The following is a 25,713-nucleotide window of genomic DNA, read 5'->3' as shown; positions in this document are numbered from 1 at the left end:
AGTTAATTTTTAAGAGTGTACCCCACTAGTTCACAGCGCTTCCGGCGCATTCGTCATCATCTATGATAAGAGCGCGCTATCTCAGCTACGGCAGAACGACAGAACGGTCAGCGTCAAAATGTCAGTCGTGTTGAGAAGGGATACCAAAGCGTCTCTTGTGGCTGTTCTTAATCTTCCGTAGCCCCCGTGCGAGAACCAGGCGGATGAACGCGAAATTGACAGCCGCATAGCTGATACAAAGATCGAATTGGTGCACTGCTACGCGCAAGAGATATGTACACCGAAACCGATTAATTACTCGGTTGTAAATGGTAAATGGTTAATTACTCGGTAAATGGTTAGGTGTCGGCGCTGTGTTTTTCTTGGAATATTTTTCGGTAAAGGTCACGATGCGTAAAACATTGGTTCCGTAAGTAATAGTTAAAAGTTACACTCTTGGAAATTAACTTCACCGCATAGCACGCACCTGGCCAACGATAATCTCTAATGACATCGTTATCTTCCCTGATTTGCTAAAAACGGGAGTTGTACGTCTTTCTTGTGACACTTATGTTGTTCATAATTGTCACAAAAAAGGCGTTCGTTTTCAACAAATGTTGGACGAGAACGTTGTCATTCGCAATGATGGTTGGCTAGGAGCGTGCTATGTTGTGAAACTTTTGTTCAAAAGTGTAGGATGTTTATTTAATTAGTGAGCGTATGCAAATGAGCCGCTAACTACTCAGTTAAAAAATAACGGTTCCGAGCCCTGGTCGCAGGCACGCCTGATTAGGTATCGTAGTGCCGAAGCATGAAGAGACCTGGGTACACTCGGTAGCCTATATTGGCGCACCCGGTGGATCATATACTGAAATGCAAATTGTTGGGGGAATGTTCGTTAAGTGTAATAGCGCGGTAAACGTCTGTAACAGTGATAGGACTTCGCCTTTTGCAATTAAAACGTACGCCAGCAACGAGTCAGGGATGTCATCTAAATTCCTGACATCCTTCATTAACTCAAGTTATCGTTTTAAATGTGATTAACTGCTGAGTGTAGCTGTGAAACCAGTATAATTTTCCTTTCACGAATTAAAACACCATTTTCAAAACCATATCCCCAGTTCAAATGGAGTGTCAAAAAGTGTACAGGACGTAAACACCTCATTCAACACCTCAGTTTACACCCTTAATGATCGACATGGGATAAAACGTGGCGTATGTCGATATTGCACCTTTTGTAATGCTCTTTTTACACCATTTGTTACAGTTTGCGGGATAGAAAAGGTGTCTTTATAAGAATACGCCTGTTTTGAGCGAATAAATGTGTAAAATGACATCCGTAGAAATCTCATGGATACGTGGTTTCGTACGCAGCAACGATGCTAACCGACTTTCACAGCTTTCATCTTCTGGTGTTCAGTCTTAGCTTCGTACCCTTGTAGTAAAGACAAAAACGGTGTACCTCTTAACTACAAACTACGGTGTACCTCTTAAAATATCACGGTTACCTTGATGTTTAGAGTCTAGGGAACACGAAGGGACAGACACAACACGAAGTCTCAAACACAGCTGAAAATTTTACTTCACAAACAAGAAATATATACAAGCAGAAGGGAAGGGAACACCAGTTGAGAACAAAACCTGGAAAGTGGACCCTCACAGAAGGCTTTTGAGAGAGACCCTTTTCATAACTTCTTGTGGGAACTGTGTCAGCAAACCTTCCGTAATCCTCGGTCCGGCCTTGAACAGACTGCTCGTTCCCCCGAAATGACACCCTTTTTTGTTCTCAACTGGTGTTCCCTTCCCTTCTGTTTGTATATATTTCTTGTTTGTGAAGTACAATTTTCAGCTGTGCTTGAGACTTCGTGTTGTGTCTGTCCCTTCGTGTTCCCTAGTCTAGGTGTTTTTACATTATGCATCATCTTCACCAGCTCGCTTGCTTCCTAGCCATTTTTTCATGATCAAATGTGCTTGCCAAATGACTTCTCTGCATGTACACAGTTTACTGTCACACAGATGCACTTGACAGCTATGGACACCAAAGCAGGGGTCAGCGCTTGCATTCTACTCCAGAATCTCAGAGAGTTGAGGGTTAGAGAGAGGAGTTAGAGGGTTGTTCCAGCACACAGATGGGGCCATATCACGGCCTGGTGGCCTTATCCGGTTGGCGCATCTATGCTGTAATGCATGCCGACCCGGTGCGAGCAAAGTTTGTTCATCTTGCGCATAAACTGAGTTAAGCACGCGGCTTCTGCAAAATTCTTTGGTCGTGGTTTGGAAAGTAAATGTAGTTCTGCTTACTGCTAGTGCAATACAATAGTGCAATAGCCCAGAGCTGCCGAAACGCGGCTGGTCGTAGGCGAAGCTCCTCAAATACCGATTGAAGTGCCCAGGACGAGGGAAGCTGTACATCACTATTTACGCCTTGTAGCTCATCACCGCCAACAGTGTCTTTGACCCCCCCCCCCCCGACCTTTCTCACTGCCCTCAACCTCGCCCGGCATTCCGGGACCCAACGTTAAAAAAAGCAAGTGCCACTGTTAGTCCTTCGCCAGATGTCATTGGGTATGATTAAGGCCCTTCTTTTTCTGCAATTCCGCGATTCTGCAAAAATTCGCGGAATCGTGGGTCTGCCGCGGAATATGAGGTTTTGCGCAGAATTTTGCAGGAACCGCGTGCTTAACTCAGTTTATGCCCCAGATGAACGGACTTTGTTTGCACCCGGTCGGCTCGCATTACTGCGTAGATGCGCCAACCTGATCAGGCCACCAGGCCGTGATATGGCCCCATCTGTGTGCTGGAACAACCCTCTAACTCCTCTCTCTAACCCTCACCTCTCTGGGATTCTGAAGTAGAATGCAAACGCGGACCCCTCCTTTGGTGTCCATAGCTGTCAAGTATCTCTGTACATGCAGAGAGGTCACTTTAGCAAGTACAATTTGATAGTCAGCGACAAACGTCACTCCCTCTCAGAAGGATGTACAATGTACCTCGTTACGCTAAGTCACAAAACTTTTTGGAGTTGTAACGGGGTTCCTCCACTCTAAGAGCTAAGAGAGTATTTTCTGTGCGAACTAGCTCAATTTGCCTTTTACCACGAAAAAATGCACAATTCATAGGGTCCTCGGTTTTCGGGTAAAACCCGATAAAGCCCGTTTTTACCCCCGATTTACATCAAAATAATTCGGGTTTAACTCGATAAAACCCGTAAACCGGGCTTCCGAAACTGCAAACCAAGGACTTGATCCGCACACGCGCGGACTACGGCAATCGCGCGACGGCTCCCGACTTGCTCCCGACCGCGCCGCGTCTTGCTGGTAAAGTAAACAAAACAGGTCGGGTTTGTAGACGCTTGCACGCAGGTCCGATTTCTAGCGTGAAAAATGTTCCTTTGGTAGGCGTCACTATTTGAAAGTTGGCTTCACCTAACACTTTCGTGAATTGCGGTCAAGCCGAGTCCATCGAATGCTTAGTGTTGCTTTAAGTGTACGTTTGTAGATTTAGCGGAGCTTTTCGATTCATTTATTTATGTTACGGGAGAGCCATCTTTAACCCATGACATCATACACTTTGTTTAGTGGTATATTAGGTTAGATTAGTGCGGCCGTGGCAGCTTGTCTCGGACTCCCAACTTCATTATCGAAGCGGCCATGGCCCTATTAATCTAACTTCAATAAACTAACCTAAGTCATCAACTTGGTTAGTTTTGTGACAAGTTAGATTAATGGGGCCATGACAGCGTCCCTTGTCCCTCAAAATCCGTTTCAATAATGAGGTGAAGCCGCCTTGCAGAATGGCAACGCCAACCAAAGTAATACCCTGCCCAGGTGAAAAAATTCCCTAAGTAGATCCGCTTGCAAGTCGGTTATGGAACCAGGAATTGATTGCTAGCTCGGAATGTATTTCCAGCTAGGAATGAATTCCAGCTAGGAATTGCTTTCCAGCTGGAAACACGTTTCCATTTTCAAATGGATCCACTTGCAAGGCGGTTATGGAACCAGGAATCAATTCCGAGGTTCCTTCGGAACCTAGTTGCAAGTAGTTTATTGAAGCCGAGCCAGGTTTCAGCATCAGTTTCTATTCTGAACTGCTGTTGCAGCTCTGCAGGAGAGCCAGCCTGTGCTGCTAGCGTGGAATATGTACAGAAGCTAGGAAGGAAGATGTGATATTTCCTCCTCTTTCTTTTCACAAAGCTGCTGCCAGTATGTGACCTGTTCATTAGCCTTCTTTACTTCAGCAGCTGACACAGTACATTCAGAGTCCGAAACGTCTGACTCGGAGAAGTCTTCGCTGTCGTGGTGTCTTTTTCTTCCCACCTAGATGCAAAATCAACAAACGTAAATATATCGTGAGCACATAAAATATGGAGGAATTTACATCAGTTCTTGGTGCCCCATGGGCTTCGGCGGCGTTCTTTTTTGTATTCTGTAGATTGCACTGAACATATTTTTTGGCATCTCAAAAAAATACATGTCACGAATTGGTACTAATAGACATCAATGCTACTTCACCTGAAGATGACTTAGACTCACCAACTGTCAGCAGTCCTGTCCATCCCAAAGCTGCAACACAAGACACAAACGATGAGTGAATAGGACTGCTGCTTTTTCACTTGTCGTCCGTGGGGTGTACCCTGTTACCCACTCTTAATAATAAAACCTTTGAAATCCATGCTGAGAAATCCACCCTTCAAATTCCAATCCTTTGAAATCCAAGCTGTCAAAATAAATCACAATGGGTCTATGCAGTCCAGTGTTAAGCATGGTTTTACGTGAGAAAATCAGTGTTTAAGAGGGTGACACTCCAGAATAACGAGTCTTTATGCAATTCTGTGTCGTATTCAGCATGTATCTCTCAATTATTCATTAATTTAATTAAGTTACAGGCGTAAATAACTAGGCGTATGAATACTAGGAAAACAATGCTTCAGCGGTTCCATTCCAGCGGCTACCATTGAGGACGAGGCTATTTGAGAAAATGTAGTAACGACGGAGCCGTATGGTGTTGCCGGATGTGCTGCATAAAAAGGATAATCACTGCAAGCTCTAATAAAGCATATGTTACTTCTGCCGATTTCGTCAGGTATTTATTTTTCAGACGTGTAACGACTTGGTGTGCTAACACGCGCGTGCAACTCATGAAGGAATTCATGGGTGAAGTGACATTGATGCAGTCGTAGCTGTTTTGGACAGGAAATCGGGTAGTGAAAAATGTCCAGGATGAGCAACATATAAAACGTACCGCAAAACTGCTGTGTCGACCATTTGTCACGACTGTAATCACGTAAACATCATGTAAACGTCCCTCCTTTCCTCGGCCTCAGCCTACGAAGAACCGCTAATGTTATGTTTGATAAGAGCCGCGAAAAGTGGTTCAGCAAGGTAAAACTGTGCCAGGAACACCGTCACATGAGGGAGGTGTTTAATTAAATCACATTGAAAGATAGCAAAGGACTGTTAGTGGTCATGTAGACAGCAGATCTCGTTCACCAACACATCAATAGATTGTATAAATAGTCTGGACAACTGACATTTCCCTCCCGTCTATACTTAGCAATGTTGACCCAGAGCTTGGTTTTTGAATGCCACAAAACACTTCTCGCCAAGATGGTGCACTGTGACTCAATGGGGCATTTACAGCTCAGTGTTATTACCATCTGAGGCAAGTTGATTGGCTCGGATACTGTCACTGCAGTGCTGTAGACCCAGAGTATATTTTGTGTCACTGCCCACACTAGCAAGCTTTCCAAACTGACATTTTCAGATAAAATTGCTTGGCTTATGGCTAAATCGAGCCCACGAATGCCTGCTCTCAAACCTCTTTTGGCAATTTTGGACTCCATGGGACATTATTTCCTTCCTCACACCACAAGCAGCTATGGGGTAGAGTATCGCCCCAAGCAATGAAATTCCCTGTCCATCTCAAAAGAAAGTTGATGAACAACATCTGCAACTTCTGCGAGGTCCATAACTTAAAAACCCGACACTAGGGGACAAAAAAAAAACGACAAACACAGACAAGGTTTTTTTTTGTCCCCTAGTCTTGGGGTTTTTAAGTTATGGATCTATACCACCAGCTCGCTTGCTACCTCTCTATCCTCTCGTTCTGCGCGGTGGTTTAAACCACTCTTATAACTACGTGTTACATAACCAAAATCTTCAGTGTCGGTTTCTGTATGTTGTTTATGTGATCTACAGGACTTGACTCCCCTCTTCGTATGCACTTCAACTACATGTTACGTGTAACCTAGGAATGCTGGTATGTGAGTGGAGTGGCTAGTTTGACACAGTACCACAAATAAGAACACAAATGGCTGATAAATCTGCTGCAGAATCTGGGCCAAGAGGATGAGCACTTGGAATCATCACAGTTTTTAGTACCATGCAGAGGAAGATAGAGTAGAGCACCCTCAAATTATGAATTACTTGTAATTATGCTGCAGCTACATAGGCAGCAGTTCAAATGCTACTCACAATTGCCAAAACTTCATTCTAGCACTCAATTATTTTTACAAACTTTGGTTTGTGAGGTGATAGGTTTGTGAGGCTGACAAAGTTTGTGACACTGGGTCATTATGTAGCCTTTGTGTTCTGGTGCTGTGCAATGGTTTTTCGAGGGATTCAAACTACAAAAAATGTTAATAATAAAAAAAAATTATTGGCATACCAACCTACATACATGTCCCAGACAGCACGTAAGAAACTCAACAGAATATAAATGTCATCATGACATTGGTAGACAGACTGATACCGAAACAAATCCGAAGGGGAGGGCTGGGATCCACGAATGGGCACTTGTTCGCTGCCTCCTCTTGCAAGAAAGGTAGGACCGCAAGTTCCACCACCACCGTAATCCCCTCAAGACCGTGCCTTTTTGATGCCAACTCGTCCCCCCTAGCTTTGAGCGTAGCTCAGTTGTACCAAATTGGTGGCTCTGTTGAACAGTGCGATGTCATTTGTTTTTATGATGAACAGTATGACGTTATTTGTACCGTTTCTGAGGCACTTTGTACAAGGGTTTTGTATGCCAGCAGCGTACTGTGTGCGAAAGGTAGTTTTCGTGTCCACTTCAAGAAGACAATTTTTTAAGAGGCTTAGAGGATGCGTAACTACTGTGTGATTTCAACTAAATATCACAAGAGAGGTGCACACCTAAATACCTGAAACCCTCAACTCAATTAATTGTATGATCAAAATTACATGGGAATATATTGAGGTTTGTCTTGTTCACAAAAGATATCATTGCACACTATGCAAAGTTTATCGGTAGTTGCCATGGCCTACATCAATCATAAACACTGCAAACCCCTCATTGAGCATAGTCAGTCCGCAGTACGCAAAGTGAAAAGCGTCATTGCCCATTGTGAACACGGCCATGCAACAGTGCTTGCGGCTTCGCATTTTTCACTAGTTTCTTTCATCACTTTGTTATGAGATGACTAATGTTTTGCCAATTCAACACGAACATACTTTGTAACAACTACTTGGAATTTTGGAACAACTTTGCAAAGCATATGTACTCGTATGCACTTCCTTTAATCACTTCAGGAGTATTTCTCCCGTAACATATCTCAGCAGATGCAGTATGTCATGTAAGTAACACAATTTTGGCACAGTATTTGCTTTATATGTCCAACAAGCAGAGATATCAAATCTTTGTGCTGAAATGGTGTGCAACGTGTCCGTGTAAGGACGAGTCGCTTAGATGGAATAGGTATAGCATCTTCATGTTGAATGCAAGATGTTAATGTTTGACAACATATATGTCATGGGTTAAATAGAGCAGCATATCATACACCATCAGAAGAATGCCAACACTTGAGTGCTTTACCTTTACCTGTTATTCCAATGTTTACTCTCCCTTCTACTGGAATTTTGTATTTCAGAATCATTTTTGTATTATTGAATTTTAATTTGGCAATCCTTTCACGTGTCTTGTGATAGACAGGTTAGCAATGTAAGCAGAGTTTATGTGCCTCTCACAACCTGCATCTTTATGCAAAAATACTCCAAAGGCTGGGAGACGACATAACTAGACAAAAAAGTAGAGAACTCCGACTTAACATAACAAAATAACAAGGTTTACTCAGACGTTTCATTCGTCATGCGACGGACATTATCAGTGCCAAACTGAATGAGAGATTGCACAACCGGTCGCTATTTAAGGAGATGGGAGTATTGTTCGGGGAGGGGCCACAGTTTTTGTTACAAACCGAGGGGTCATTGCGTATGTGCCAAGACCCTAGAAGCTTCCTATGTCCCCATCTTTGTTCTCTCTTGTTATGTTAAGTTGGAGTTGTCTACTTTTTTGTCTGCATTTTTATGTCTGAGGCTGTTTTTGTGACAAGAGGGCAAGGGTGCCGCAACATGGCACATGTTCACAAAAATGCAGAACCAGAGAGAGACACACACACACAAAATGTATAGCATAACACAGTCCCAATCAATTTGTCGTGTCCTTTTTGATGTGTCGTCTGTTCTACATTTGTCTTTTTTTTTTTTGTCGTGTGCAGTTTCTGGATTTTAAGCCCAGGAGCAGTTGCTGTAGAGGATGCTGAGAACATCTGAAGCATACATTTTCTCATTCTCACATTATGCTGTAAGCAGTGTGAAATACAACTCAAAAGGAATTTAATGAGAGACAACTTGTCACCAAGATCAGTGCGGGAACATTGCAAAGGAAAAATAATTCTACACCATAATGGATTTCTATCCTATTTAATGGTACAGTATCAGATGAAAGTAATACAAATAATATTGAGGGGAAGCCATCTGAGTTTATTTTCGAGACTGCAGCCGGAGAACGGTGCTGGTCACCGGAGCCGGACAGGAATCGAAGTGGTGCACGCACCGGAAAAGGCGCGAGAAGAAGCGCGGGTGGTACGGATGGTGCGATCGTCTTCGGCGCCGCCACAGGAGCCCCCCACCCGGAGAAGCGGTAGCGCCCAGTGAACCCTGCGGGGGCGTTTCGGCGGAAGCAGAGTGGGCCCAGATGGAGGCACAGGAAGGGTGGTTTCGGTTTGGTCTAGAAAGGCGGGCTTCAGTCTTGCCTTCGCGACGACGTCCTGTCGTCGAGGGAGTTGGACGGTGAAGTGGTGTTCCGAGCGAGCAAGCACGGGGTATGGGCCTTCATAGGGAGGCTGGAGGGGACCCCGCACGGAGTCTTTGCGGATGAAGGCGTGCGAGGCGGTCTCCAGTGCTGCCGGCACGTAGATGAACCGCGGCTGCGAGTTGCGTGACGGCGGAGGGTGGAGAGAATGCATGGCGGAAAGGAGGCGGTTGACGTATGTGGTATAGTCAGGGGGCGGATAGGGGGATGACGAGAAGAAATCGCCGGGAAGGCGGAGGGATGTGCCGTACACCATCGCGGAAACAGTGCAGCCCATATCCTTCTTGATGGCGGTGCTGATGCAAAGGAGGGCTAAAGGAAGAATCTCCGTCCATGACTCTCTAGCCGGATAGGCACGGATGGCTGACTTGAGTTGTCGGTGCAACCTTTCCACGAGCCCATTGGCCATGGGGTGGTACGCGGTAGTTCGGACGCGCCTACAGCCGATCGTTTGCAAGAGCCTGTTGAAGAGCGCCGACTCGAACTGTCTGCAGTGATGTTGGAAATGGGGATCGCTTCGGGCCAGCAAGTAAAGCGGTCGATGCAGGTGAGGATGTAAGGGTAACCGTTGCTAGGGGGCAGAGGCCCTACAATGTCCAGGTGGACGTGGCTGAAACGGGCGTCAGGTGGAAGGAACTGCCCGGTGGGCGGATGAGTGTGCCGATAACCTTGGCACGCTGGCACGGGATGCATGCGCGGGTCCAGTATCTGATGTCGCGATTGATGCCAGGCCAGATGTATCTGCTGGTGATGAGCTGTTGGGTCGCTCGGATGCTGGGATGGGATAGGTTGTGGAGAACGTCGAATACAAGCTTGCAGTACCCAAGAGGGGTGTAAGGACGTGGCGTGCCGGTGGAAGTGTCACAAGCCACAGGTCTAGAGGAGTGCGGTAGGGTGATGTCGTCGAAGCGGAGCGGAGTGGAGTGGAGGTTGACGATCGAAGGGTGAGTAATTCAGGGTCGGTATCTTGAAAGCCAGCGATGTCATCCATGGAGGGAGTAGCAGTGCAGGGAAAGGTAAGGGCACCCACGGAAATTCTTGAGAGCGCGTCAGCAACGGGGTTATCATTGGCGCTGACGTGCCTGATGTCGGAAGTCAACTCGGCGATGAAGGATAAATGACGAGCTTCGCGCGGTGAGCGGTTGGTACTGTTCGACGTAATGGGGGAGGTGAGCGGCTTGTGATCAGTGCACACGAAGAAGTTACGACCTTCCAAGAAATGTTGGAAATGACGTACAGCACTATAGATGGCGAGCAGCTCCCTGCCGAAAGTGCTGTACCGTGTCTCCGGTGGTGTGAGCTTACGTGAAAAATATGAAATGGGTTGCCAGACGCCATGCAACTTCTGTTGAAGGACAGCTCCTAAAGCAATATTGGAAGCATCCACCATCAGGCATGTTAGAGAGCCTGGAATTGGATATACAAGGAGCGAGGCATTCGCCAATGCGGCTTTGATGGCGCTGAAAGCTTCGATGGCCGAAAGTGTCCAGTCGAGGGTGGTACGCGGCGCAGCAGAAGAAAGCATCGCTTCCAGATGGTGTATGATGGCCGAGCAGCCGGGAATGAAACGCAGTAAGAAATTGACCAGTCCAAGGAACTCACGCAGCTTGCGTTTGGTGGTGGGCTGGGGGAAGTTCCGGACTGCCTCAACCTTGCCGTCGAGGGGACGAATTCCTGCGGCGGTTACTCGGTGTCCGAGAAAGTCCAGCTCGGACACGCCAAACTGGCACTTGGTAGGATTTATGACGATGACGTACTCGTCGGGACGACGGAAAAGTTGACGGAGGTGCATCATGTGTTGTTCCTCGTCGGCGCTGGCGATGAGCAAGTCGTCGAGATACGCAAAGCAGAAGGGAAGGCCTCGCAATGCTTCGTCAATGAATCTATGAAATGTATGTGCAGCGTTTCGCAGACCAAATGGCATCCTCAGGTACTCGAATAAACCAAATGGTGTGGTGATGGCGGTTTTTGGGGTGTCGAAGGGCTCAACCGGAATCTGATGGTATGCTTTGATGAGATCAACCTTGCTGAAGGTAGTGCATCCGTGCAGATGGGCCGTGCAATCTTGTACGTTCGGCAAGGGATATCGATCAGGAACTGTCACGTTGTTGAGCGCGCGGTAGTCGCCACATGGTCTCCAGTCGCCGGTCTTTTTAGGGACCATGTGTAATGCGGATGACGATGGACTTGACGAAGGTCGGACAAAACCCAGTTGTAGGATATGCTCAAAGTCCGCGCGGGCTATGTTAAGGCGTTCTGGAGCGAGTCGCCGTGGGCGGCAGTGTACTGGCGGGCCCGTTGTTGTGATGAAATGTGTGACATGGTGCTTGACTGGGCTGTTGACATTAGGTGGACGAGTGATATCGGGAAACTCTTGAAGTATCGCCTCAAAAACAGACGTGGCGGGAGCCGGAACGAAAGTGGGGTGCAGCGGCTGCAATGCGGTGGCGACGCCGTGAACAGTAAGGTGTGTATTGGCGTCAACAACTCGGCGGCGGGCGACGTCGACAAGGAGTCCAAAGTGGCGGAGGAAATCGGCTCCAAGGATAGCATGACGGATAGTGGCAATCCAAAACAACCACTGAAAGCGGCGGCGAAGGCCAACGTCGATGGTGAGCGAACGTTGGCCGTACGTGGCAATGGAGGATGAGTTGACGGCCCGGAGTGGAGAGGTTTGCTGTCGAGTTCCTTTGCAGAACGGCGTCGCCGGAATAATACTGACTTCGGCACCAGTATCCACGAGAAAACGGGTGCCGGAAATCTTGTCCGTGACGAAAAAGAGACGGCACTCAGGGAGGTGGGAATCACTAGCCACCGTTAATGATCGCCCAGGCCGTTTCCCGACGGCCAAGTACAGGGCTGCTGGCAGCGACGAGCGCGGTTGCGGAATGTGTGATGGTACCAACAGTAGGTGGAGGCCGGTGGTGAAGTGCGGCGGGAGCACGTGGGGGACTGCAAGCGACGCGCCGGCGAAGGTGTGCGCCGCGAGAGGCTTGCCCCGCGGTTCGGGAAGCGCTGCTGCGACAGGTGTGAGACAAGTTCGGTGAGGCGCGCAACTTCCTGGCGCAGCTGGCCGAGCTCGGAATCATCAGATTGCGTATTGCAGGGCATCGCGGCGACGGTTGGAGGGGCAATGTCCAGGACGCGGTCGGCGAGTTCTGCTAGCTCTGAGAGGGGCAGGGCGCCCGATGCTGCTAGTGACACGCGTACATGGGGAGGGAGTCTCTGGAGGAAAAGTTCATTGAGGATAGCAGGGTCAATAGATGATGCCTTGTCGCCAAGAAGGAACTGCAGATGGCGGAGAAATTGAGTGGGGCGACGATCACCGAGCTCTTCAGACGAAAGCACTTGCTGTAAACGGTGCTCCTGGGATGGCATGAGCCGTTTAACGAGAGCGTCCCGGAGGACTGAATAGGGTTTGTCTGCCGTCGGCGCGAGGAGAATGTCCCGAATCTCAGCGGCCGCGGACGGGGGAAGACTTTCAACCAGGTGCTGGTACTTGGTGGTTTCTGATGTAATGTGTCGCATGTGGAAGAAATTGTCCACCTGGACAAACCAGAGGAGGGGGTCATGGGCCCAGAATGGGGAGAGACGGACTTGCGTGGAAGCCGAGATGCTTAATGCCGGGCTGACTGAAGAGGCAGGTACCGCTGACGGCGAAGCAGAAGGGGTAAGGTTCGCGTCCGGGTGACCAGCTTGAGGGGAAGCCATCTGAGTTTATTTTCGAGACTGCAGCCGGAGAACGGTGCTGGTCACCGGAGCCGGACAGGAATCGAAGTGGTGCACGCACCGGAAAAGGCGCGAGAAGAAGCGCGGGTGGTACGGATGGTGCGATCGTCTTCGGCGCCGCCACAATATTAAAGAAATAACCGTGCAAATTATCAGTCAAACAGTGAAGCTGGCTGCAGTACACTTCCAAAACTGACACATAAACCTTAGGGAGGCCGCAATAGTCAAAGCGGTGGTTACACCAGTTGGCGAAAAGAAAAAGCAGATGAAGTGAACGCAATATGCGACAAAACTAAGGAAACAATCTCGCTACAACTGCAATATACTGAAGTTGTTTTTTAAAAAAAATAGAAGGTTCAGTTCAGAGGACAGATATCAGCTGTCGCACACACAGCCATCCCGAAAACTATGCCCATCCATGACGAAAACCCGAGACTGGGAAAAAGACGAAAAACAGACGACACAACACAAATTTTCCTCATTGATCTTAGCCACCAGCTCACTTGCTTTTTAACCATTTTGTCTGTATCTATGCCCATCTTCGTTGATGCACCCACGAATCCACAGGAAGACCGCCGAGGCTTCAACACTCGGATTAAGTATCTGTACCTTGAACTGTGAACAGATTGGTGGACACTCGAGAAAACGAGAACAGCTGATTGCCGATTTCATGGGCGCGGCCATGCGAGCCGACAAGGACAGTTCAACAGAGGAGCAATTTGAACGCGAATGTGGCACTAGTGGTAGGCGCAACAATTTGCACTTCAAACGACGTAAAACACTAACAGACGAGCAGAGAGGATGCTTGCTTGCTCATTTGTCATTATTTGGGCCTGTAATCCACATCAGGGTTCAGAAATGCTGCTAAATGCCGATGGCAGGCACAAGAAAAACGTGTTTGCAATGTTTTTTGTCGCTTTGCGGTTCAAGCGAATATACCTTTTTTCTGCTTCCTTCCTCTCTTTCCTTTGTTTTTTTTTCTTTTTCCTTGATTGTTTTTTACTGTTGTCGGTTCGTTCCGGATCCCTAGCTTGGGAAGCTGCTCCTGTTTAGTTTCGGTATAAATCGGAATGTGGGGCATGGGGAACAGTCCACCGCTCTTCGAGTTTTCACGGTGTTGGCTCTGCCCCCCCCCGTCCCCCCCCCTCGAATTTTCCCTCCGAGGACCTCTTTGTAATAAGCCGTGCTCCTCAGTCTCCAACTCCATGTTCCGCAGTGCTCTCCTTCAGGTTAGGTTAGGTTGGGTTGGGTTAGGTTAGGGCTCGCTCCCCCTTGCGGACTTCCGAGTTAGTGCGAGCGAGGTATCTCCATAATGGAAAATCTGAAACGGTGCACTAATAACAAATACCTCTGTGGATAATAATTTGAAGCACACAGATGAAGGATTCATCTCATATCTAAAACGATTGCCAGCAATTCTGCTCTTTCTGTTTCTCGAAAGAAAGAAAAACAGCTTCATAAAAAAAATACAGCTTAGTGAATTATGGAAATTAGAATGCCTTGCAGATAAGGTTTTCCTCCACTAGCATACGCGTAAGTGCGAAACTAATGTACACGTAGTCCTAGTTGTTTTATTTAAAAACATCTCTATTAAAAACGGCTACGACCACGAAGTATGCGTTTGTGGCACCCCGTTTATTTTGTGTGTGTGTGTATGTTTCAGCTTGGACAAATTTTTATAAAAAAAGTCACGAGAGCACGTCATTTTCACAGATGAGTTCTACGGGCGCGTATCTTTTCCAAGAAAGACTATAATGACTAATAAGGATGACTAATCAATTAAATTCATTCATTAACTCTAATAAGGACGTCTTGCACAAAAGCCAGATACCGATATGAACAGCATAAGTGTCACAGAAAAGGCGTACGCTTTCCGTTTCCAACAAATTAGGGCAGATAACGGTATCATTCGAGGTGATGGTTGGCTTAGTGGCGTGCTATGCGGTGAAGTTCATTTTTAAGAGTGTACGTGTATTAAAATATCCATCCCTGAATTTTGACATCCAAATGGGCCAAAACCGAAACCGTGGCAGCCACACTCTTAAAAATGAACTTCATCACATAGCACGCTCCTAGCGAAACATCATCCCGAGTGACATCGTTCTCCCCCATGATTTGTTGAAAACGGGAGGCGTACGCCTTTTTGTGACACTTATGTAGAAATGTTAATTGTCACAAAAAGGCGGACGCCTCCCGTTTTCAACAAATCAGGGGAGAGAACGATGTCACTCGGGATGATGTTTGGCTAGGAGCGTGCTATGTGGTGAAGTTTATTTTTAAGAGTGCACGTTTGGGGTGGTGGGGGTGGTGGTCTTCACGGTACGGGACACTTCTGTATGTCAACTGCGCTCGCTACTATTTTGTCTTGGCTCAGAAACCGTATGTTTCCTGGACGTAGAGAGGGAAAAAGTACTCTTCAAGTACTCTTCTCCTTAGGGAATCGAGAGATTTATTGACTTACGTTGCACTAGTGTCTGCACGCTGAGTGGTTGAGCTGGAATTGGAATTAGAATTGGAAATGAATACAAATAATAATAAACAATACTAAAAAGAAAAAGAATGAAAAAAGCGTTATCTGGGCTGATCGAGCTCGGTTCACTCTGGAAATTGTTGCACCGACGACTGGCGCCACGTTCGAACTTACCTAAAATTGCTCCTCTGTTGAACTGTCCTTCTCGGCTCGCATGGACGCGCCCATGAAATCAGCAATCAGCTGTTCTCGTTTTATGGAGTGTGCACCAAACTGTTTGTAGTTCAAGCTACAGGTACTTAATACGAGTGGGAGAGCTTCGGCAGTCTTCTTGTGGAATTCGTGGGTGCATCAACAAAGATGGGCATAGCCTTCGGGATGGCTGTGTGTGTGTGACAGCCGGTGTCTTTCTCCGTCTGTTACGTCGCGAGACAACTGAGATCACCGTCTGTGCCCGCTCAGGAAGCTTGAAATCTGCCCTGATACATATATAGTAATATGTACCTTCAATATACGCTGATACATATACGGTCAATAAACTGGGACTTGCTCCACTGCAATCTTTCCCGGAGTTCACAAGAGACACTGTTTGCGGATTTATGCCTTACATTTAATCTATCGCAGGTCGTTCCACATCCTACCCGAATAACTCATGCCACACAGTCAACCCTTGACTTGGTTTTAACCTCCCATCCTGAGCACATCACGTCTTTGCATGTCACTGATGGTCTCAGTGACCACAAGGCCATTTTTTAAGATATCTCTTCAAGTTGTCCAAATGTTCATAAATTCAACGATAAAACCATATACGACTATGCTCGAGCTAACTTCCAAGCCATCAACGAGGGTCTTGAAGCTCTGTATGAAAATCCCTTTCATGGCACCTCGCCTCACTCCATTGAGAATAACTGGTCCCTCTTTCGTGACAAGATAAACTACCTTACTGAGTACGATGTTCCTAAGATAAGTGTCAAATCTCATGATCACAATCCTTGGTTCACGAAAAGTCTTAAAATCTTGCTAACCACCAAAAAGCGTTTATTCAGGAAGGCAAAGCGTCTTGGCGACGACGTATCATGGGCTAAATTTCACTACTATGAACGGTAATACAGGCGCTCGATGAAGGAACCCAAGCAGAACAATGTACTGAAAGTCGAGTGCAATAGGGGTGGACGGGTAGGTGGAAGGCCTTGAACAGACCTGTGAATCTAAAGAACATTGATAAGACACATACCGTACACCCCTATTGCACTCGACTTTCAGTACATTGTGCTGCTTGGGAAGTGAAACATAAGTTCTTTACCATCGACTTCCCGTCTCTCTTGACAAATAAACCAAAAATTTGATCTCCGCCAAAATCCCACCTTATCGGTCTAACTGATACCCGCCGACAACGACTGCGCCAAAGCTTTCGCTTCCTTGTTTTAATCCGTTTTCAACGCCGATAACGGGTACACCCAAACTCCATTATCAGTAATCGCCTCCTCACCTATGGTCCCCCTTCATATCAGCACTCATGGCATTTGTAAAATCATTGGGTCCCTTAAGCTGTCGTCCAGTGCTGGTCTGGTCTCTACTAACCCGAAGGTTCTATACAACACGAGATCTATTTCCAGCAAGATTCTCTTACATTTCTCACACTCATACACACAATCATAGGACGGGATCGACGCAAGCGGCAACTGTTGAACATGAGAGAACTGATGACTTTCATCTTCCATCGTTGATTTCTTAGGCAATTTGAGGCGTTGTATGTATTTATCCTTCTATGTTGTTCCAGCCTAGGAACATCAGTTCTCTCAAATGCGTCATGTCATCGCATCCTATGGAACCGTGTGGAGCAGCACAGTCAAAACCGATAGCTATGGCAACCTGTAAAAAGTTTTGTTGTAAATAAAAGAACACTTCACGCGGCCAGTCGTGATAACTTTTTAGAAAGTATTCAAGCACGCAAATTAGTTGATTTTGTGCAAGCATTTGTGTGCAGAAAGTATTGGGCCATAAGTCAACTGGAAATAAACTAGCACGGTGACACAAGAGTGGTGTTGAGAGTCAATAGAAAAATACACGAACATTCTGCAGACAGACGTCTACAGGAAGTAATGGGCCATAACTCCACAGGAATTGAACTAGCTATGTCAACAAAGAATCAACAGCTGGTGTATAGAAAGTTTGTAGGTACTGTTGACTTGTGTTTGTTAACAATAAGCAGAAAGGCACCAGCAGTTTTCGTAAGGGAAAAAGCCACAGCGAAACAGTGCAGTGAATATGAAGTCTGGAGCCATCATTTACTGTTTTGAGGCAACAATTTTTTTTAAACATTCAACTTCGGCAGCGTATCACAATGTATTTAAAAAAAGTGCGTCCCGTATACCTGTTTATTGCCCCTTTAAATAATACTGAGGTACGTCAAACATGAAAAAAGTGTAATACTATCAAGGCTCAACATGACACGTACATATGTACAAGAGCAATGTAAACGGACACAAACAACAAGTCCACTATTTCTGGATCCCTCACATGGACAATGATATTACAGTTTTACGTGGCCTCAAGGACACCACTCTTCTGCAACACACATAAGTACATAGCACCTGCACAATTTAAATACAGACACTTCTGAATGTCACGACAAGGAACATCAAATGTTTCAGAGGTGGAACTTGCCTCTACAAATAAGGCACTTGCTTCAGCTATAGATGCCAACATTTATTTCTTCACTTCCATCCTCTCAATCCGTAACATCACTGAATCTCCATTATCAGAACCAGAGGTGAACAAAATTGAATGAATTCGACCAAAGTTCCCGTCTTTGTAAATGAAAGAATTGCAGCGCCGAGATTTATCAAGGGCTTTAGTGCAATAGGTAAACCCATCCACCGTAACCTTCCTGAAAGCCCTGGACCCACAGGAGAGCAATGTTCCCTTGCCGTACAGTACAGCAGAGCTATACCTTGTATCATTCTTTCGCAAACTATAGCCATGAAGTGTATCCCTGACAAGCTGGTGCACAAAGCTGGGAGTCTTGTCACTACAAAAACTAGCTAGTTGCGGAAGTGCTCGTAGCAAAGAGTACTTCTCAACGATTTGGTTGTCGATGTACCTAGTCCCATTCAAGAGTTTCAGAAGTGTGCCATTCATGCTTTCAAAGGGAAAGCATGAATAGCACCACAGTGGTCCACACTCCCGTACACTATCCACAAGATGGAACAACAAATGAGCGTTGTAGGTCATGCGTCGCTTACCATAGAGTTTCTGGTACTCAAGTAAAAAAGATTGCAGCTCTTTCTTTACAACAACAAGCCCATCGAGAGGAATTGACTTCGCAAGAAGTATGTGCATTATGCTTACGAACTTAAGCCAGTTGTGCAGGTATTTACTTGGCAGGATGCCTCTTAGAACAATTGGTGAATAATACAAAAGCCAACTGCGCCACTCTGAGGCCTTCCAGTATTTCCATGCCTGCAATGATCGCGGTAACCGTGACGCTTCCCATGTAGGCTGCAGCCCTTGGAGCCTAGAGTCTAGTTGGGAAAGGCAGTGACCCAAGTGATATTGCTCAGGTCCTTTGTGTGTGAACAACATGCACGCTGTGGCCCTGACAAACCAATAGCACACAGCGTGCATATAGTCCACCACAAACCCACAAGGAAAGGAAAAATACGTGAGGAAGAACAGAACACTAGGTCCTTTGATGCCGCACACTGTTTCGCCTTTCCGTTCTGATTTACCAGCTTTTTGCCTTATGCTGTCATCTGTCCTGCACTTTGGAAGGGGCTGTTCCATGGGGTAAACACGAGCAGTGCCCCTGCCCACTGCCATTTGCTCACCACGTGCTTCGCACCACCCGCAGCCGTATTTACCGTTAAACTGTATCATGTTCATTAACAGACACTTGCAACAGTGTCCACAGAACACGGCCCAGGGGAAACACGGGAGAGCCATTCAGTTCCGTTCTTGTCTGTCCAGGATACCCCGTCCGACGAGAGCGTGTTCATCTCGTTCACAAATGATTTAAAAAAACAATTCATATTGGGCTTGCACGACCCAAACCACAAACCACAGAGGATGACTGATTCACTCCGTGTCTTTAAAGGTAATTCGTTCATCTGAAGCAGTAACGGCCAGATGCTGAATCCTGAAGATGAAAAAACAGGCACGCCGTCAGTGTTCCAAGTAACAGATACGTCGTCGTTCCCCATTGGGAGCCTCCGGTATCCGGGGCTTTCCGTGATGTCTGAGATGTCAAAAGTTGAATCGTTGTTCCTTGAGGGAAGGCCATGCTGCTCTAAGACACTGCGTACTTGGCAGCCAATGTTTAGTGTCACGAAGTAGGAGCTGTCCTTCAACAGCTTTTTGGCATCGTAGCTGCAATCGCATTGAGTGCACAGCAAAGAAACAGGTAACTCATCGGTACCATCCATCTGTGTCATATACGACTGACAAGTGGGGCAATATAAGTGGAAAGTACGGCTTGCCATACATGCTGTGAATGCATTGTAAAAAAGGTACTTGGACTGTGGCAGGCTTGACGTGTTGGGGATATGAGCTTCAACGACCCTCAGTAGACTCTCAGTTGCCTCTTTCGAGGAATGATACCTGAGCCTGTGCGTCATAATTAGCAGCAGGCTTTCCCGGCGAGTGAGTTTCGATCCGGTATAGAGAGGCTGATCCTGAAATAAGAGGAATTTACGTTAGCACACGCTTGATGCCCAGTAGAAGATGTGTTCAGGAATGATGATTAGTGTCTTAATTATTGTGTTATAATATATGTGTTTACGATAGCAACTTACAAGTTCGTCTGGGATTTGATCTCTCCCTGGTGCTTCCTCGTAGAGGGAATCATCTGAACCTGAAGTGTCGTCATCCGAAGTGCCGCCATCTGAAGCGTCCTGGTCGCCGTTACCATCATAGCCCGCTGTGTCGCTGCTCGTTTCGTCGCCACTACCAGCTTCCGACAACTCCACATTATCGCTTTCACAGTTCGCACCCTCTGCGTTGTTCTGACTGTTAGTCGCAGACTCATGGAGACGATCCTCATCGTGATTAATAGCAAGGTGTTGCCCCTCTGTCCACGACACTTCCTGTTCGTGAAGTTCAGTACCAGCACTGTGTGACGTGCCATGAATGCTGGATACATTACATAGGCTTGCTGCTGGCAGGTCTTGTAGCTTTGCCCTCTTCTCTCGGTGACGAGTGCGCACTGGACACGGGAAACTACGGTCCCACAAGCTTTGGTTATAACGCTTTTTGTTTGGCATTGCGAAAAACAAGCCTAGGGTGCGCACCCAAAAAAGAGGCGACGGTAGAAGTTGAAGCGACAAAATCAAAAGCGACGCTCCATATAGCGAAGCACATTTCAAAACGTGGCGATCATATCATCATGCCGTGTCTGATTCTACAACTGCTGCGATGACCTTTGCAGACGACCGGAACCATCAGCAAAGCACAAACTCGCAGACTGTCAAAGAAGTGTCATACCTCATACGCGCGCGGCGCGGCAGACCACATCGGTAGTGAGGCATACGGGGCAGGTGCTCTTACGCGTGCGTTGTAGTTCCCTGGTTTAGTGGTTATATTTGTGACATTGAGGGGCGTTGGTTTAGCTTTTGCCATAAGCAGCGAAGACACAGCTACACCAAATTCACAGAGTGCTCGTGAGCGTTAGAATGGGGTGCAAAATTGTCGCATGGCATACCGCTGCCTGCTGTGCCACATGAATAGTTAAGTTCGTACTGTAAATGTATTTGTTTTGTAAAATTGAAATACCTTGGCATTTTTTTCAAACTTTTTTGCTTTGTAACATGGTAAAACCTTGCCACGAACGTTCACGTACACGGTATCTCCGCAACGTGTTTTCGGTTTCTTGTTCCGGTTTCTCAACATTGGTTTCTCCAGTTTCTTGTATGTGTTCCTTTTGTAGAAGCCACGGCTACGTTACAAAAACGACATACAAGAAATTTCATAAAACTGAAGGAAGAGAGAGAACCTTCTAGTTGAAGGGTGGAACGAGAACTGTTTAATTGCAAGAGCGCAGCGAGCGGGGAGCGTGCGCAGGGGCCGACGAAGATCGGCGTGCGCAGATGACGCTGTGCCTGGCTGGGTCGCTACAGCTGCTCCCCCCCTTAGCGCGTTGGTGAAACGCAAGAGCGGTGCGTCACCAGGACAGGGGCCCAGTGGACGGATTTTGCTGAACGGGGAACGGCGGGCTGGTAAACGGAGTGAGGGGTGGAGACCAGAGCAGCCGTGAGGTCAGCAGCAGGAGCCTCAATGTATGCTGGCTTTAATCGGTCGATGGAGACTTGCTCTTGCTTGCCATTGATGATGAGGGAGAAGAACTTGGAAGTGCGGCTTTCGGACAGCGTCGACGCGCACGAAAACGTGTGTGCACGTCTCCAGGTCGTCGTGCACGTAAAGCCTGGAGGAACATGGTTGACGAGGGGGTGCTGGGCGAAGCTGGTTGAATATGGCTTTGAGCCGGGAAACGTAGTCTGCTGGATCTGGCGGGGGAGTAGCCTTGGGGGACACGAGGAATTCTCCAGGTAGTCGCAGAGTTGTGCCGTAAACGAGCTCTGCTACGGTGCACCCCAAGTCCGGCTTGAAGACTGAACGGAGGCCGAGCAGGACGACAGGAAGAACTTCCGTCCAAGAGTAGGGGTTGGGGTGTGCCTTGAGGGCGGCTTTGAGTTGTCGATGGAATCGTTCCACCATGCCATTTGATGCCGGATGGTAGGAAGTGGTCCGAATGCGTTGAGATCCCAGTAAGGTGGTGAGGGCGCTGAATAGACACGACTCAAACTGCCGCCCACGGTCAGTAGTGATAGTGGAGGACACTCCGAAGCGGGCAACCCACGTGCTCGTGAAGGTAGCGGCGACAGTTGCGGCGGAGATATCAGGCATGGGGGCCGCCTCAGGCCACCGCGTGAAACGGTCTACCACCGTGAGTAGATATCGGTGACCTTGACAAGGCGGGAGGGGTCCCACGATGTCCAAGTGGACGTTTTCAAAGCGGGTGTCAGGTGGAAGGAAGGGGTGCACGGGAGCAAAAGTGTGTCGCTGTATCTTAGCTCTCTGGCACTGCTGGCAGCCACGCGTCCAGTGCTTGATGTCGGCTTGCATGCCGGGCCACACGTAGCGCGCACTGATTAACTTCTGCGTTGCGCGTATGCCCGGGTGCGATAGTGCGTGGAGGGTATCAAATACGCGCCGGCGCAGGGCTGCTGGGACAAAGGGTCGTGGATGCCCCTGGGATACGTCGCAGACAAACGTGGTGGCGGTACCGGGAAGAAGGACGTCTTCGAGACGAAGCGACGATGTAGAGTTTTCGCGGAGCATGCGGAGGTCTTCGTCTGAGCGTTGCAGGTCAGCCAATGTCTCTAGGCTGAGCGGAATACTGATGTCTTGAGGAAGACTTGGTGACAGTGCGCTGATGCGGCTGAGAGCGTCGGCCACGGGGTTGTCGTGACCGCTGACGTGCCGAATGTCCGTGGAAAACTCGGACACGAAGGTAAGTTGGCGAATCTCCCGTGGTGAGTAGCTGTTGCCGGATGAAGTGAACGCGTGGGTCAGCGGCTTGTGGTCGGTGTATATAGTGAAGACGCGACCTTCAAGAAACGGGCGGAAATGCTTCACCGAAAGGAAGACAGCAAGCAGTTCACGGGAAAAGGTGCTGTATCGAGTTTCCCTGTCTTTGAATTTCCGAGAGAAAAATGATAGCGGCTGCCACGCGTGGTCGATCCGTTGCTGAAGCACAGCGCCAACGGCCGACGACGAGGCGTCCACCATGAGCGCCGTGGGCGCATCGTGCACTGGATGGCTCAGCAAGGTGGCTTCAGCGAGAGCCTGCTTGATACTGCAAAAGGCATCTGTGGCGCGCGATGTCCAGGCAAGAGGGGCATTGCGGCCTTTGGAACCCGTGAGCAACGCTTCCACAGGCTGGAGGGTGGATGCGCAGTGCGGCACGAATCTTCTGTAAAAATTTACTAGCCCGAGGAACTCGCGGAGCTTTCGTGAGGTAGTCGGCTGCGGAAAATCTTGGATGGCTTTCACCTTGGACGCGAGAGGAGTGATGCCCGAGCGGGTGATGTGATGGCCCAGAAAATCAAGTTCTTCCACTCCAAACTCGCTCTTGGCAGCGTTCACGATGATACCAAACTCGTTGAGGCGGGCAAAGAGTGTGCGAATATGGTCGGCGTGTTCTTCCGGGGTGGCACTAGCGATGAGCAGGTCGTCAATATAAGCAAATGCGAACGGCAATCCTCTGATGACTGAGTCGACGAACCGTTGAAAAGTTTGTGCCGCATTCCGGAGTCCAAAGGGCATGCGCGAAAATTTAAAGAGCCCGAACGGCGTAGTTATTGCGGTCTTACCGATGTCCTCGGGCGCCACCGGGATCTGGTGGTAGGCGCGTACTAGGTCGAGTTTCGAGAATATTCTTGCGCCATGCAGATTTGCCGCGAAGTCTTGGACGTGTGGTATCGGATAGCGATCGGGTACAGTAACCCGGTTTAGCTGTCTATAGTCCCCACATGGCCGCCAGTCACCTGTTTTTTTGGGGACCATGTGGAGAGCCGAAGACCAGTCGCTAGATGATGGCCTGATAATTCTGAGCTCGAGCATGTGCTCGAATTCTTCTTTGGCCACTTTGAATTTCTCTGGCGCCAGCCTGCGAGGGTGAACGTGCACTGGCGGGCCCAATGTCACAATGTGGTGCACGACGTGATGTTTGACCGGGAGCTTCCAGTTTGGTGGTTGAGTGAGGTCTGGAAAGTCGTGCAAAATAGCTTCGAAGTCAGTTTTCGGTTCGAGCCGACGGATGGTAGGAGTAAGTGGCGAGGTGACGGCAACCCCTTGAACTGAAAGGCTGGTGGTTCTGTCAATTAGCCTTCTTCCACTCATGTCGACCAGGAGCCCGAAGTGGGCCAAGAAGTCGGCACCGATGACGGCTTGGGGTACCTTGGCAATCACAAAAATCCACCGAAAAACGCGGCGTAGGCCAAAGTTGAGTGTAACGAGTTTTTCGCCGTAAGTCGTAATAGGGGATCCGTTGACCGCTTGAAGACTGGCGTTAGGTGGGGTCCGCTTCTGATCGTCTCGAGAGGCGGGGATGACGCAGACCTCCGCGCCCGTATCAACCAAAAAGCGGACGCCAGAGCCGCGGTCAGTGATGTAAAAGAGGCGTGGACGACTTGGGGCTGCGTCAACTAAACTGGCCGTCTTCAGTTGTTGACGCTCCCGTTTCCCTGTCTGGAGCAGGGGGGCTGGCAGCGTCGGGCACGGTCTCCGAAAGTTTGGTGGTACCAGCACTCATCGGGATTTGCAGACTGCTGGAGAGGCGATGGTGTGCGACGACGGAAGTTGCCGCGACGAGGGCCGCGGTATCTTGGGCTTCGCGATCGGCCGAAGCGTAGGCTTGATGCAACTAAGCCGGAAAGGCGGCTGACTTCGTCACGCAGCTCCTGGAAGTCCGACGGTGATGGTGCAGAGGGTTGTGGAGATATGGCACAAACAGTTGGCGGCGCAATGTCCATCATCTTATCCGCCATCTCCGCTAAAGCCTCGAGCGAAACGCTGCTCGACGTCGTTAGTATCATGCGAACCGTGTTCGGAAGCCGCTGCAGGAATAATTCGCGCAGGATGGATTCGTCCAAGGATGAGGCCCTATCGCCCAACAACTGCTGCATCCGACGCAGCAGCTGCGAAGGCTTCCTGTCGCCGAGGACCTCAGCTGTGAGCAGTTGTCGCAGACGTTCCTGTTCAGAGGCTGTCGTTCTCTTCGTGAGCGCGTCTTTTAACGCGTCGAAAGGGTTGGCTGCTGGGGGGTTGGTGATGACGTCCCTGACCTCTGACGCTTCGTTAGGGCCAAGCGCTCCAACGACGTGAAATAATTTTGTTTGCTGTGCAGATATGCCTCGGAGGGCAAACTGCGCTTCGATGTTGGCGAACCACAGAGCCGGGTCGGCTGGCCAGAAAGGCGGAATCTTCACGGCTACAGCATGAAGAGTGGAAGGTTGCGACGCCAGCGGTGCGGGGCCGGCATCGTCGGCGCCGGAGAGGTCATGGTAGCTGTGTTCTGCTGTTCGGGTCACCAGTGAAGGAAGAGAGAGAACCTTCTAGTTGAAGGGTGGAACGAGAACTGTTTAATTACAAGAGCGCAGCGAGCGGGGAGCGTGCGCAGGGGCCGACGAAGATCGGCGTGCGCAGATGACGCTGTGCCTGGCTGGGTCGCTACAAAGCTATATGCTTCAAAGCTGAGAGACTGAAGAACGAATACAAAATTTGTCTAATTATGTGCTATGTAGCCGTATGACCTCATTCAGACCGCAAGACCAGCTAGGAAGCACGCAAGTCAATCCAATCCAAGCACATAACGTTTTGGACGTTTCGGCGCCGTGCTGGCTAACCGCTCCTTCGCCGCCCACCATATT

At 48.5% G+C, this 25,713-nt stretch overlaps 2 protein-coding genes across 2 annotated transcripts; both read right to left on the bottom strand.

Annotated features, from left to right (window-relative positions):
* Window positions 1-8,791: 8,791 nt before the first annotated feature.
* On the bottom strand, window positions 8,792-9,496 carry LOC135375610 (uncharacterized). Its single transcript, XM_064608283.1, has one exon. It carries the CDS (start codon window positions 9,494-9,496, stop codon window positions 8,792-8,794), a length of 705 nt encoding a protein of 234 aa, XP_064464353.1.
* A 2,408-nt stretch (window positions 9,497-11,904) lies between these two features.
* LOC135375609 (uncharacterized) lies at window positions 11,905-12,798 on the bottom strand. The gene has a single exon (XM_064608282.1). It carries the CDS (start codon window positions 12,796-12,798, stop codon window positions 11,905-11,907), a length of 894 nt encoding a protein of 297 aa, XP_064464352.1.
* Window positions 12,799-25,713: the final 12,915 nt, after the last annotated feature.

Source organism: Ornithodoros turicata, unplaced genomic scaffold, assembly GCF_037126465.1.
Source record: "Ornithodoros turicata isolate Travis unplaced genomic scaffold, ASM3712646v1 ctg00000907.1, whole genome shotgun sequence".
Classification (NCBI taxonomy): domain Eukaryota; kingdom Metazoa; phylum Arthropoda; class Arachnida; order Ixodida; family Argasidae; genus Ornithodoros; species Ornithodoros turicata.
Note: the sequence above shows the minus strand (reverse complement) of the source record. Positions and strands in the feature narration are given on the sequence as shown.